At 49.1% G+C, this 14,173-nt stretch overlaps 3 protein-coding genes across 5 annotated transcripts in view; 1 reads left to right on the top strand and 2 right to left on the bottom strand.

Moving 5' to 3' along the window:
* LDLRAD2 (low density lipoprotein receptor class A domain containing 2) overlaps positions 1-14,173 on the top strand; it is a 472,593-nt gene that overhangs the window by 1,327 nt on the left and 457,093 nt on the right. The window lies entirely within an intron of this gene.
* RNF186 (ring finger protein 186) lies at positions 4,099-8,037 on the bottom strand. Its single transcript, XM_081871264.1, has one exon. The coding sequence runs from the start codon at positions 7,720-7,722 to the stop codon at positions 6,685-6,687; it is 1,038 nt and encodes a 345-aa protein (XP_081727390.1). The 5' UTR covers positions 7,723-8,037; the 3' UTR covers positions 4,099-6,684.
* Positions 11,134-14,173, bottom strand: part of TNFRSF8 (TNF receptor superfamily member 8) — a 36,491-nt gene continuing 33,451 nt past the window's right edge. The window contains exons 9-10 of the mRNA XM_081871131.1: positions 12,975-13,185; positions 11,134-11,392 (exon numbers count right to left, since the gene is read on the bottom strand). Of these exons, the coding sequence (XP_081727257.1) occupies positions 11,145-11,392; positions 12,975-13,185 (459 nt within the window). The 3' untranslated portion in view covers positions 11,134-11,144. The remainder of the gene's footprint in view (positions 11,393-12,974; positions 13,186-14,173) is intronic.

Genomic DNA, 14,173 nt, shown 5'->3' with positions numbered 1-14,173 from the left:
TTTTAGGAAGAAAAAAGTGCATCTTATGGAGCGGAAAATACGGTATGTGGCCCTTCACAGACTCTATGGTCTATGGACCTCACCAAAATCCAAACCAGAAAGGTTTGGGGCTTTATTTTGCATGTAGAAGGTCTTAGGTTCAATTCCTGACATCGCCATCTGAAACCCTGAAGAGCTGTTGCCAGTCAATTGCAGGGCGAACCTCATGCATAGGTGCTGATTGCGGCCCAATGGGCTTCTCCATTTGGCCCTCGGGGCCTTCCCAAACCACATACTCCACCCTCCCAGGCCATGCCCCTTTTCAGCCCTGCTTTGCACCCTCCTCGAGTGTTTATGCCTGGCTGAAAAGTATGTCCTTGAACTCTGACCATGCGTCTCACTTGCCTGGAGGATAAGAGAAGTGTGTGTCAAAACTAAGCTACTGTAAAAGGTAAAGGGACCCCTGACCACTAGGTCCCGTCGTGGCCGACTCTGGGGTTGCAGCGCTCATCTCGCTTTACTGGCCGAGGGAGCCGGCGTACAGCTTCCGGGTCATGTGGCCAGCATGACTAAGCCACTTCTGGCGAACCAGAGCAGCGCACGGAAACGCCGTTTACCTTCCCACCGGAGCGGTACCTATTTATCTACTTGCGCTTTGACGTGCTTTCGAACTGCTAGGTTGGCAGGAGCAGGGACCGAGCAACGGGAGCTCACCCCGTCGCGGGGATTCGAACCGCCGACCTTCTGATCGGCAAGTCCTAGGCTCTGTAGTTTAACCCACAGCGCCACCCGCGTCCCTTTAAGCTACTGTATAGAGGCCAAATTTGCATTTGTTGCTTCGTCTACTGCTGGCTATGGCCAGGGCCGTCTTTAGCAGATGTGGCACCGGGGTGCAAATATCTGCCCAGCGTCCCCAATTACCACGGATAGTGGGGATGGGGGCGAAGCTGCACACTGCCAGCCATGGGCGGGGGCGCAACTCTCCCCCATGCCGCTGCGGGAGAGCAATCCCTGCGGAGGCTTGGGAGGCAAGCTGCACGCCCGCCAGCCATATGATTGATAGGGCGCAGCTGGCGGGCATTCAGGTAAAGGGGAGGCCGCCGGCAAAGCCGCGCAGCTCCCCTACTCCCTGAGAGGTCGGCGCCCTGGCACAACGCACCACTAAACCCTATGGGAAAGACAGCTCTGGCTGTGGCTCTGCCCATCGCTGGCATGTGGCTTGCAGAAAGTTAAGCCAGCTTTCTGAATCGCTCCTCATAGAATCATAGAGTTGGAAGAGACCACAAGGGCCATCGAGTCCAACCCCCTGCCAAGCAGGAAACACCATCAGAGCACTCCTGACATATGGTTGTCAAGCCTCTGCTTAAAGACCTCCAAAGAAGGAGACTCCACCACACTCCTTGGCAGCAAATTCCACTGTCAAACAGCTCTTACTGTCAGGAAGTTCTTCCTAATGTTTAGGTGGAATCTTCTTTCTTGTAGTTTGGAACCATTGCTCCGTGTCCGCTTCTCTGGAGCAGCAGAAAACAACCTTTCTCCCTCCTCTATGTGACATCCTTTTATATATTTGAACATGGCTATCATATCACCCCTTAACCTCCTCTTCTCCAGGCTAAACATGCCCAGCTCCCTTAGCCGTTCCTCATAAGGCATCGTTTTATGATTCCTTGTCCTAGGGAATCAGGTGCTTAACTGATAGCCCCGTCCCTTTTCTCCTTTTTTTTGACGGAGTAGCAGGTCTTTCCTCCTTTAAAGCCAGCAAAGCTCTGTGAAAATGGACCCCCTATTATTCTTAAGATAAACCCATCCTCGCCCACCGGCTGCCAGTCTTCCCTGCCTCTTCAGAAGCTAAAGCTCTCTGCCGTCTTCCTATTATTATTATTTTTAGTAAGCTTTGCATTGTGACATATTCCAATTCTTTTTCCCGCATGCATGCATGTGGGAGGGAGGGATGGACTGGCCTGTCAATCCCAGTTTTCTCTGTTTCTCATTTCCAGGGCCTTATATTCAGCTCCCCACATCTCTACAGCAATCCTCATTTTTAAAAAAATTAAAAAGGGAAAACCTCATGAAAATTTGTCAGCACGAGTGCAATTTCCCCCCCGAGGCGATTTTGCTTAATCTACAGCAGCGGTTGCCAAACTTTTCCAGGTCTGTCTGATCCCTCAGTTCCATAAACTTATCCCCAGTCCTCCCTGCCCTACCCTATAAAAAGCATTACAGTGGTACCTTCGGTTACATACGCTTCAGGTTACAGACTCCGCTAACCCAGAAATATTACCTCAGGTTAAGAACTCTACTTCAAGACGAGAACAGAAATCGTGCTCCGACGGCGCGGCAGCAGCAAGAGGCCCCATTAGCTAAAGTGGTACCTCAGGTTAAGAACAGTTTCAGGTTAAGAACGGACCTACGGAACAAATTAAGTACTTAACCTGAGGTACTACTGTATTTATAATAGTGGTTGGCATGATCTATTAAGGAAGATAAGGTAAAGGTAAAGGGACCCCTGACCATTAGGTCCAGTCGTGGCCAACTCTGGGGTTGTGGCGCTCATCTCGCTTTATTGGCTGAGGGAGCCGGTGTACAGCTTCTGGGTCATGTGGCCAGCAGGACTAAGCCGCTTCTGGCGAACCAGAGCAGCGCACGGAAACACTGTTTACCTTCCCGACGGAGCGGTACCTATTTATCTACTTGCACTGGTGTGCTTTCAAACTGCTAGGTTGGCAGGAGCAGGGACTGAGCAACGGGAGCTCACCCCATCGCGGGGATTCGAACCGCCAACCTTCTGATCAACAAGTCCTAGGCTCTGTGGTTGAACCCACAGCGCCACTCGTGAAAGGAAGATAACGGCACCATAAAATTCAAAACAGTGAGAATTAATTGCAGATTTATTCAAAATCCAATAAAAAATATTTAGTTTAATTAATAATTCAATAGAATGAGTGAGCTTCATCCAGGGATAACAGCTTTTCAAAGTCTGATGGTCATTCACACCTCCAGTGCCCCCCCCCCGTGCCATCTCCTTGCCTCTTAGCACCCCCCCCATGTAATTCCCCCACCCAGGAGACAGTATTGCCCACTTTGGGAACTATTGATCTACACCTTTTTGCTATGCGAATCCCCTTAATACAGTGCTTTGTGTGTGTTGTTTTCAGTTAAATATACATTTTATGCATGCTTTACCCCAACACCTGTGTTTTTGTACAAATTACTTGAGGGGAGAACTACATTGCAAAAAAATCAGAGAAGTGCGAATTTCAAAGGGTGGTTGTGTTTCATTTTGCATATTCTTTTGGAAGGTGCAGATTTGGTAGGTTCCCCTCTAAAAGCAAACTTAATCAATCCCTCCCTTCCCCAAATCCTTCTCCTGTTTTGGCCCATGCAAATTGCCAAAGAACAAATCTTCTGCCTTTGAAATCTTGCTCGTCCCGTTCTTGGAACACGGTTCTGGGCTCAGCTACATTGGCAAAGAAAAAGCACTTCATATGCGTTGTATGTGCATATAACACCAGATGGCGTTGTGGGGTTCCGCTTTTGCCAACCTGATTTCTCGTACAAAGTTTACAACGCATTTAACTGAAATGCTTCTTTGGTGTGTCTAGACCCAGCCTCTGTTTCTGTAAAAGCCCATGTTGCTCCTTCTACGTCGGGGAGAAGAAAAAAGAGAAGTGGGGGAGTTCAGATTTTGTTCTATACAACCCGCCCCCGCCGAAGGCACACCTAGATGGGCTACTGCAATACACTCAGCATGGGGCTGCCCTTGGAGAACAGGGAAATTAAACTGGTTCAGAAAACAGAGGGCAGATTATTGGCCTAGGTCCCATTTAGAACTCACAAAACCTTGGCTTTAACATAGCTGCACCGGAGGCTGGTTTGTTTCTGAGGATGAGCATCTTGGCGCATTGTGCGCCATGGACCAGATTTGTGACCTGCTGCTTCAAATGTATCATCTAAACAAGAGCACCCCCAAATCAAAGTACGGTAGGCTCTCTATCTTCCCCGTCCCCAACAGAGTGGGGTTGCAAGTGGTCTCAAGGCCAGATAGGAGAAGCATGCCATGCATTGGAGGAGTCACAAGGCCATATGAATCAGACCACTGGTTCATCTAGTCCAGCCCCCTGTGGGAAACTAAATTCACTGGAGGAAATGTCTCCAAGCAGCGACTGGGAAGTTGGGTGTGTGTGGACACAGAATGTTTAACAACACATGCCTTGTGGAAGTGGAATGAGAGGTCAGTCTAAGGCAGGTGTGAGGAACGTGTTCAGATGTTGTTGGGCTTCAGGCACCTCCAGTTTTTCGTGCATCTAGCAAAATTTCAGCCGGCGCAATTGAAGTGGATTGAAGTACGCTGTCATTCTGGTGCAAGAAACCCATCTTTTATAAAATGAGCTGTCTGCTGTAAGGAAAGTGCCCGAGAAATGCATTGGAAAGTGTGGGACGAGCGAAGGTTTAATAGGAAGGCTTACAGCCTCTCCACAAGCAAAGGGAAACAAATGCAATCTAATATCTGCATAAGCTTTGGTGTAAGCAAATCAGAATGACTGTTGAATAAGCAGCTCACCTGGAGGAGCTTGACAACGCCTGTCTTTGTCCCTGGGGCAGATGGGAGTTGTAGTCCAATATTTGGGGAGGGCGCAAGTAAAGAAAGCTGGGGATATTATTAGGTGGGCTGTGATAGCTAATGGGAATGCATTGCCCGTCGCTGATAAGCAAGCAGGGAGTCCCCCACGCTACTGAGCCTTCACTCAGTGGCAGGGCAGTTTATATAAGGCCTCTGGCCAATCAGAGGTTCCCACGACTCAGCCAATCAGGTTTCTGGAAATGGTGACAAAGAGTTAGCTACAATTCCTGAACAGTAGGCAGTTGAGGATCACTGAACACAGTTGATTTATGTGCACCAGATCAGGCTGTTAAGTGTAATGGACTCAGCAGAGAAAAGGTGCCTTTGAACCTTGATGTAAGGTTGCCAACTGACCAGAAATAAAAGCTGCCCTGTAGTGCTCTTGCGCCTTTAACAGAAGCTTAGCCTGCAAGAATCAGGTGGTAATGTTCATTGCAGTGTGGAAATTAAGCAATTGTGGGTTAGGTTGAGGATCATGCCGCAGTTAGAGGCATGAGAGCAGTGATAAGCTGTTCCAACAAATAAATATGCTCTGCCTCTTCTCCCTTCAACAATGTCTGTGTCACAGCCAGAGATCAACACAGATAAAATGCTTTACTTCTATACAGAATGGGCCAGTTTGGTTTCTACTTACTAGTCACTGGGGAGTAACAGCATATTTTGTTGGTGCTGGCAGGTACTTTGTCAGATTTGGAGCAGGGAGAAAGAAACAAAAGGACAGAGAGACAAACTCGCAAGACAAATTGTCTATTTATACATATGAAAACCTATTAAATATATACACTATTTTGTAAAAATGAAAACACAGTACATTTTGATAATACTGAGTGTTTCAACTGCCCTTATTTGCAGATAACCGAGTTCTGTTTGTGCTGTATTTACCATCACAGATCTTTTGTTCATCGGCATCTTTGCAGAAATAACAGGCACGCAGGAACAAACCCTTTTGCATTTTGCATTAAATGGTGCCCATAAAGATCCACCCTTACTCTGATTTAAATGATAACTGGAGGACTGAGCCTTTTCTGGCTACTTAATCTATGGATAGGGAACTCCAGCTCCCTTCATCATCCCTGACCACTGGGGCTTGGTGGCCACTGGAGCTGTACAGTTCCCCCTCCCTGCTATAGTCAACCTCTCTCACATAGAAAGCTAGAGGAATCTCAATTTCATCTTGCTGGAAAAGACACTCTTTAAAAACAAACGCCCGACTGCAAGGACAATCAGGGGAATTAAACAGCAGGTAATCTGCATTAAGGGGATCCTAAGAGAAGTCCTGATGGATCCATCCAAGCCAGGGGTGGCTAACCCATGACCCTCCAGCTTTTGTTGGGCTCTGTCTCCCATCGTCTGCAGTCAACATGGCCAATGGTCACGGGGTGGTGTGAATTTGTGGTCCAGCAATATCCAGAAGACCACAGATGCTCCTCCAACCCTGATCTAGGCCCATCTAGTCCAGCATCCTGTGGTCACAGCAGCCCGTCATATGCCCCTGGAGAAGCAGAACGTGAAAGCAGCAGCCTTTACTATCGGCCTTTCAGCGTTCACAGGTAGACCGTATCTGCGCATGGAGGTTCTACTTAGCAGACATGCTTAACAGCCACTGACCACACTCCACGGAGAGGTCCGACCCCACTTTCTTCAAGCCAGAAGCTCGGTTGCCTTGTAGTGAAACAGAGCCAGACATTCTCTGGCAACAACAAATCATTCAGCGAGGCAAGCGGTCTTTGGGTGAAACCACCCAAAACACAACAGGGAGCTGTGTTTGTGTCTCTCTGTAGGCTCCCGCTGTGGGGCATGCGGGGCTGTGCCTCAACGGGAACAGGCATCAGGGGTTGTGTTAGCAAACTCTCCACCCTCCTCACCCTCTGGTCCAGCGACAGGACGGGCCTCTGCCTGATCTGTACGATGACCCAAAGAAGGAAGGCCTCTGTGGGTCCTTCTCCCAGCAGATGCCCTGGCACAAGGTCCCCGAGTGAGAAACCTCAACCGCTATGACATTCCCCAAATGCACGGGATCCGTAGATGGGGCCCACGCAATGCTCCCGACCCGCGAATAAGGAAACCACAGCATGGCGGTCTTCTCAAGCAACCGGCGCTGCCTGTCTCTCCTTCCACCTCCAGGGAGACCGCAAGAGATCTGGGCAGCTCCAGCTGGGGTTGCAGCAAAGCAGCACTGACATGATGAGCCCCAGGACCACCACAGAGCACAGCACCCACTTCAACATCCCCGTGTACATGAAGGGGAGGACCAAGACGATAAGAACAGCCACCAGCAGCAGGAGCAGCACCAGCCTCTTGGCCGCTGCCCGGCTTGGTCCCCTGATGGCATCATTCTCAGAGGCGGGGTTGCCCTCAGCCAGGCCGGTGACAGGAGGGTCTGGTGGACAGGGGACCTCGGCGTCCAGGCCGGGGCTGCCCAGCCGGCCCACCACGTCTTCCTTGTCGTGAAGGCTGCAGATCAAGCCTCCGAAAACGACAGTGGCCTTCCGGCAGAGCGGGCAGCTGACGACCCAGGTGTGGTCTTCGTTCCGCAGGATGAGCTTCAAACAGACGGCACAGAAGACGTGCTGGCAGGCCAGGACTTTGGGCAGGCGGCAGGCGCTGTACCGGTTGAAGCAGATGAGGCAATCCATCTCGGCCAGCGAGACTTTGGAGGGGCGCGGATGGCACAGGTCGGCCACCGGCGGCACAGAAGTCTCCGTCAAAGCGGGCGGCTCCAAGGTTGCTGAGGGCACCGGTTCTGGAGTGCCTAACTGGGCAGCATCTGGATCGGGGCCTTCCGTTGCAGGGGAACAGCAACCCTTGCCCTCTTCTGTAGGGTCAGCCTCATCTAACGGACAAGCATCCTCTTGGTGTATCGGGTCTTTAGATGTCTCCGGCACGTCCATTTCCACAGCGTCGCCTTCTGCCATCCCCAGCTGCCCTGTCTCCCTGCCTGGAGAGACAGTTTCGCTCTCAGTATGTAAGTGATCCCCGGAGTCTTCCATAGGAGACAATGGCGGCCGCAGCGACAGCACAGCAGCCCCCTTCAGACTGCATGTGTACATTTGGAAACTCCTTTTATAAAGGCGCTTTGTCCGGCCAACACAGAGCGAAGGCTTTGTTTGCTCTCTGAACATCCCGCTTGCTCCGGGAAAGGCAGTGACGTCGTGGTGGTTGTCATTTAAAAAACCAAAAAAACCAAGGCAGGGATAGGCGTTAATCAGTAACTCCAACGGTCACAGGGTTTTATTATGCCTGATAACATAAGCTGGGGAATTCTTGCCCTAAAGAGCAAAAGTTTTTTGTTTGTTTTTTAAACGGAGATCTAAAACATAAGGAGGACGCTTGAGGTTTTTTTTTTTTCAGAGAAGGTTTAGCCAGCATTCAGAATCACACAAGCACAGAGTTGAAAGCATTGTCTAGTCCAACTCTATGTGAGCGGGTGGCGCTATGGTCTAAAACACTGAGCCTCTTGGGCTTGCTGATCGGAAGGTTGGCAGTTCGAATCCCTGTGACGGGGTGAGCTCCCGTTGCTCTGTCCCAGCTCCTGCCAACCTAGCAGTTTGAAAACACGCCAGTGCAAGCAGATAAATAGGTACCACTGTGGCGGGAAGCTAAATGGCCTTTCCATGCTCTCCGGTTTCCATCATGGTGTTCCGTTGCACCAAAAGCAGTTTAGTCCTGCTGGCCACATGGCCCAGAAAGCTGTCTGTGGACAAACGCCGGCTCCCTTGGCTTGAAAGGGAGATGAGCGCCGCAACCCCAGAGTCGTCTTTGACTGGACTTAACCACCCTTTACCTTTACATTTACCTAGTCCAACTTTAAGCTGCAGTGCAGTGATTACAGATAAAGAATCCCTGGCTGATGGGCATCAAAGCTCTGTTGAAAAGTCCACCACCTTCTGAAGGAGTCTGTTCCACTGTCAAACAGCATGTGCTGCCAGAAATGTATTCCTAATGTTTAGTTGGAATCTCTTGTCATATGAATCAATTGGTTCAAGTTCTAGCCTCAGGAGCAGCAGAAAACAAGCTTGCTCCATCTTCCATGTGACGGCCCTTTAGATATGTGAAGATGGCTATCATATGGAGATAGCCTCATATTCACATATCTAAGTCTCCTCTTCTTTCTCCAGGCTAAACATACCCAGCTCCCTCAACTGTTTTTCATAAGCCTTAGTTTCCAGACCCTTGACCCTCTTGGTCGCATATTCCAGCTTGTCGATATTCTTCTTAAACTGTGCACCTACAACTGGACACCGTATTCTAGGTGTCGTCTGACAAAGGCAGAATACAGTGGTCCTCTTACTTCCCTAAATATAGTTGTTGTTTAGTCGTTTAGTCGTGTCCGACTCTTCGTGACCCCATGGACCAGAGCACGCCAGGCACTCCTGTCTTCCATTGCCTCCTACAGTTTGGTCAAACTCATGCTGGTAGCTTCGAGAACACAGTCCAACCATCTCGTCCTCTGTCGTCCCCTTCTCCTTGTGCCCTCCATCTTTCCTAACATCAGGGTCTTTTCCAGGGAGTCTTCTCTTCTCATGAGGTGGCCAAAGTCTTGGAGCCTCAGCTTCAGGATCTGTCCTTCCAGTGAGCACTCAGGGCTGATTTCCTTAAGAATGGAGAGGTTTGATCTTCTTGCAGTCCATGGGACTCTCAAGAGTCTCCTCCAGCACCATAATTCAAAAGCATCAATTCTTCGGCGATCAGCCTTCTTTATGGTCCAGCTCTCACTTCCATACATCACTACTGGGAAAACCATAGCTTTAACTATACGGACCTTTCCCTAAATGTATCAATGCAGCCTAGAATTTCATCACCTTTTTGTTGTTGCAGCATCACACTGTTGACTCCTGTTAAGCTTCTGGTCTACCTAGAAAATAAAATAACTCCAGGCAAACAAGAAGCAATTTCAGAGACTCATGCGTGTTTTGAGGGACCCATCACACACAAACACAAACAAGCAGAGCTGAAAATTCCACACAGACTCCAAATGTGACCTGAAATGACCGGCTCCCTCCAGATATTCCAAACATCTGCATATTTTAGTTGCGCCTTCCAGCGTTTAGGGATGCTTTAAGGAAATCATCAAGTCTTGCCAATGACTTGAAGGCAATATCTAAAAATAACCCAAAGTTTCACAGAAACACCTTTATGTGGGCGTGTTTTGTTTTCGATTAAAAGAAAAAGCCTTGCAGCGTTCTAAATTGGGGATGGTTGGGAAAACAAAAATCAAAGATACAGGGGTGGGGGAATACAGGGTGTGGAGGGGATTGTATTCAAATGCCAATACAGTGGTACCTCGGGTTACAGACGCTTCAGGTTACATACGCTTCAGGTTACAGACTTCGCTAACCCAGAAATATTACCTCGGGTTAAGAACTTTGCTTCAGGATGAGAACAGAAATTGCGCGGCTGCAGCGGGAGGCCCTATTAGCTAAAGTGATGCTTCAGGATAAGAACAGTTTCAGGTTAAGAATGGACCTCCGGAACAAATTAAGTACATAACCAGAAGTACCACTGTAGAAGACAGCTTTGGGTTTCTTTGCAAACTACTTTAGGCTCAGAGAATCTGTGCAGGGAATTCCTGCAGCGGCAAGAAAAGAAACCCTGCCTAATAAAGCTTCTCCAACCCGGTGCCCTCTAGATTTTGGGGGCTGCAATTCCCATCGTCACCCCTGAGCATCGGCCATTTTGACTGGGGTTGCTGGGAACAGGAGGCCAATATCATCCCCAAAGCAGACCGTCGCCTGCCATTACAGCCCCCAGCTAACTCCATCATAACTCTGCCATCCTTCAATGCAGGGATCATAGAACGGAGAACCTGTGGCCCTCTAGATGTTGTGGGGCTCCCATCATCATCCCTAACCATTGGCCCTGCTGGCTGGGGCTGATGGGGGTCAAATTCTGACATCATCCAGGGGACACTAGGATAGGGAAGGCTGGCTTTAGGTATCAAAGAATCATAGAGTCTTAGAGTTAGAAAGGAGTCATTTAGTCCAGCCCCTGCAATGCAGGAATCTCAGCTAAAATATCATTCTCGATGGACTCCCACAAAGAAAAGGCGGGTGCAAAGGAAAGGTGATCAATTCATCTTCTGTTTCTAAATCTGGAGCAATTTCGCCTGCAAATTCACCCACAACGGGACCACGCGAGACCAAGACTCAAATCGTCGTGCATTTGTACATTGGTTTTCAAACAGAATTCGTTCCGGAAGTCCGTTTGACTTCCGAAACGTTCGGAAACCAAGGTGCGGCTTCTGATTGGCTGCAGGAGCGTCCTGCAGCCAATCAGAAGCTGCGGAAGCCACACCGGACGTTCGCAGAGTTCGCAAACCCGGAACACCTACTTCCGGCTTTGCAACGTTCGAGTTCCGAGTTGTCCGTGAACCAAGCTGTTCGGAAACCAAGGTACGACTGTAGATCACTTCTTATGCTAAAATCACCACAGTCGCGCTTGCCAGTTCAGTAAGAGTGGCTGGCGGAAACCCAGCCAGATGGGTAGGGCATAAATAATAAAATTTATTATTTATTATTATAAGCGTGCACCCGTCATTTTCTAGCTAGATGGCCAAAGTCTTTTCACAGGAATTGTGGAATTCCCACTCTTCCTCCACGGGAGTTGTGATGTCACTTCCTGGGTGGAATTCCGTTTCCTGTTCCGGATAGCGCATGGCCAGTTCCTTCCCCTCTACGTCCTCCTGGGTCTCAGAGCTGCCATCTTCCTCCTTGGCGAGGCACATCTTCCCGGAAGGCACTTCCGAAACGGACCCCACGATCACCGTCTCAGCTCTCATGATGTATATTTTTTCTAGGTGGGGGGAGAGAAGCAGGAAACAGTATTACTTCCCCCTCCCTCAGTCACACATAAAGCATAGCTTCAGGTGGGGAAGACAGTTGGGGGCTCAAAACGTTCCTCACTTCATTTTTTTAAAAATGTTCTTTTTGCAAAAAATGTTCTTTTTGCAAAAAATGGATATGCAGTGGTACCTTGGTTCTCGAACCTTTTTTTTTAATAGTTTTTATTAAGAATTTCAACATAACAAATTATCCAAACATATCATCTTCATTCTCCCCCATTTCCCCCCCTCCCCAAGAAAAACCCTCCCTCACCCCCAAGACTTCCCTCAGCTCCTCTCTCTTTCAACACATGTTATTTTCTGCATATTGTAAAATTGTAAATCAATTATCTGTCTATTATGTTAACAATCAATAAATTTGTGTATGTTTATTCAAAACCTGCCAAGAAGTCCAGTTCATTTTGGTGGTTTTTTTGAGTAGTTTGTAAAAAGTTCCCGTTCTTCTTTAAAGTCACAGTTGTCCTTGTCTCGCAGTTTGTATGTCAATTTCGCCAATACAGTGGTAAAGTGAAGTAAAGGTAAAGGGGCCCCTGACCATTAGGTCCAGTCGTGGCCGACTCTGGGGTCGCGGCGCTCATCTCGCTTTATTGGCCGAGGGAGCCGGCGTACAGCTTCCAGGTCATGTGGCCAGCATGACTAAGCTGCTTCTGGCGAACCAGAACAGCGCACAGAAACGCCGTTTACTTTCCCGCCACTTTGATGTGCTTTTGAACTGCTAAGTTGGCAGGAGTAGGGACCGAGCAACAGGAGCTCACCCCGTCGTGGGGATTCGAACCGCCGACCTTCTGATCGGCAAGTCCTAGGCTCTGTGGTTTAACCCACAGCGCCACCCGCGTCCCTTAATACAGTGGTACCTCGGGTTAAGTACTTAATTCGTACCGGAGGTCCGTTCTTAACCTGAAACTCTTCTTAACCTGAAGCACCACTTTAGCTAATGGAGCCTCCTGCTGCTGCCACGCCGCTAGAGCCCAATTTCTGTTCTTATCCTGAAGCAAAGTTTTTAACCTGAAGCACTATTTCTGGGTTAGCAGAGTGTGTAACCTTAAGTGTATGTAACCCGAGGTACCACTGTACCTTGGTTGTCGAACTTAAACCATTCCGGGAGTCGACTCCCAGAACCGTTCGAAAACCAAGGTGCAGCTTCCGATTGGCTGCAGGAACTTTCTGCACTCAATTGGAAGCTGTGGAAGCCATGGTGGCAGTTCGGCTTCCAAAAAAACATTTGCAAACCAGAATGCTTCGGGGTTTGTGGCGTTCGGGAACCGATTTGTTCAGGAGCCAAGCCGTTCGACAACCAAGTTACCACTGTGTTATACAACCCGTAATGGAGCACTCACTCCAACAGGAGACAGTTCGGCTTCCAAAAAAACATTTGCAAACCAGAACGCTTCCGGGTTTGTGGCGTTCGGGAACCAATTTGTTCAGGAGCTAAGCCGTTCGACAACCAAGGTACCACTGTGTTATACAACCCGTAATGGAGCACTCACTCCAACAGGAGACAGTGAGGGCCACCAAATTCAACGGCAGACTCACCAATGTGGTTACTCGTGTGGTTGTGCAGGGGGGGCTCCACAAATGCCCCTCCGTCCACCTGAAGCAGCTCAGCACCTTCGGGATCAAGGACAGGAGTGTTTTCCATTTCCAAGACGGAGACGCCGTCAGGGGCTTCTGCGAGGGGTTCAGGATTCAGCTGGTCCCCCACTCCTGATCCATGTTCTTCAGAGTCCAGCCCATTGATCCTCTCCTTGCAAAGACAGAAAACCAGGAGATCAATGGGTGAAGGGTCTATACTGCGCAGGAAGGCAAGCCATCTATTCTCACTGCCCAGTTCTCCCTCTCTGGCTTTCCCCACCGTCAAGATTTAGGCTGCAAAAAAGATAAAGGGACCCCTAACCATTAGGTCCAGTCGTGACCGACTCTGGGGTTGCGGTGCTCATCTCGCTTTACTGGCCGAGGGAGCTGGCGTACAGCTTCTGGGTCATGTGGCCAGCAGGACTAAGCCACATCTGGCAAACCAGAGCAGCGCACGGAAACGCCGTTTACCTTCCCACCGGAGCGGTACCTATTTATCTACAGTGGTATCTCGGGTTACAGACACTTCAGGTTACAGACGCTTCAGGTTACAGACTCCGCTAACTCAGAAATATTACCTCAGGTTAAGAACTTTGCTTGAGGATGAGAACAGAAATCGAGCTCTGGCGATGCGGTGGCAGCGGGAAGTCCCATTAGCTAAATTGGTGCTTCAGGTTAAGAACAGTTTCAAGTTAAGAACAGACCTCCAGAACGAATTAAGTTCTTAAACCGAGGTACCACTGTACCGCTCGTCACCTGTAACCAGTAAAGTTGTGGCCTTTTTTTAGCCCATTAACCTTAATAATTGTGTCATGTGTCATTATTTCCACCTGGTGGGGCAGGAACTCGCCACGCAATATAAATCACAAGTACAGTGGTGCCTCGCAAGACAAAAAGAATCCGTTCTGCGATTCTCTTCGTCTAGCGGTTTTTTTGTCTTGCGAAGCAAGCCCATTGACAGCTTAGCGGATTAGTGCTATTAGCAGTCTAGCGGCTTTTAGCGATCAGCTGAGAAGCGGCTTATCAGCGGATCAGCTGTTAAGTGGCTTAGCGCTTAGGAAAAGGGCGAAAAAAGCGAAAAAAACCCGCGGGAACTCGCAAGATTTTTTCATCTTGCGAAGCAACCCCATAGAGAAATTCGTTTAGCGAAGCGCCTCCAA

The sequence above is a fragment of the Podarcis erhardii genome (assembly GCF_964252035.2).
Source record: "Podarcis erhardii genome assembly, chromosome: 7".
Classification (NCBI taxonomy): domain Eukaryota; kingdom Metazoa; phylum Chordata; class Lepidosauria; order Squamata; family Lacertidae; genus Podarcis; species Podarcis erhardii.
This window is presented reverse-complemented; position numbering and strand designations above follow the sequence as displayed.

Bases quoted from the DNA above. Each gene is read 5' to 3' on its own strand.
- RNF186 (XM_081871264.1), bottom strand. From the start codon at position 7,722: ATGTTCAGAGAGCAAACAAAGCCTTCGCTCTGTGTTGGCCGGACAAAG.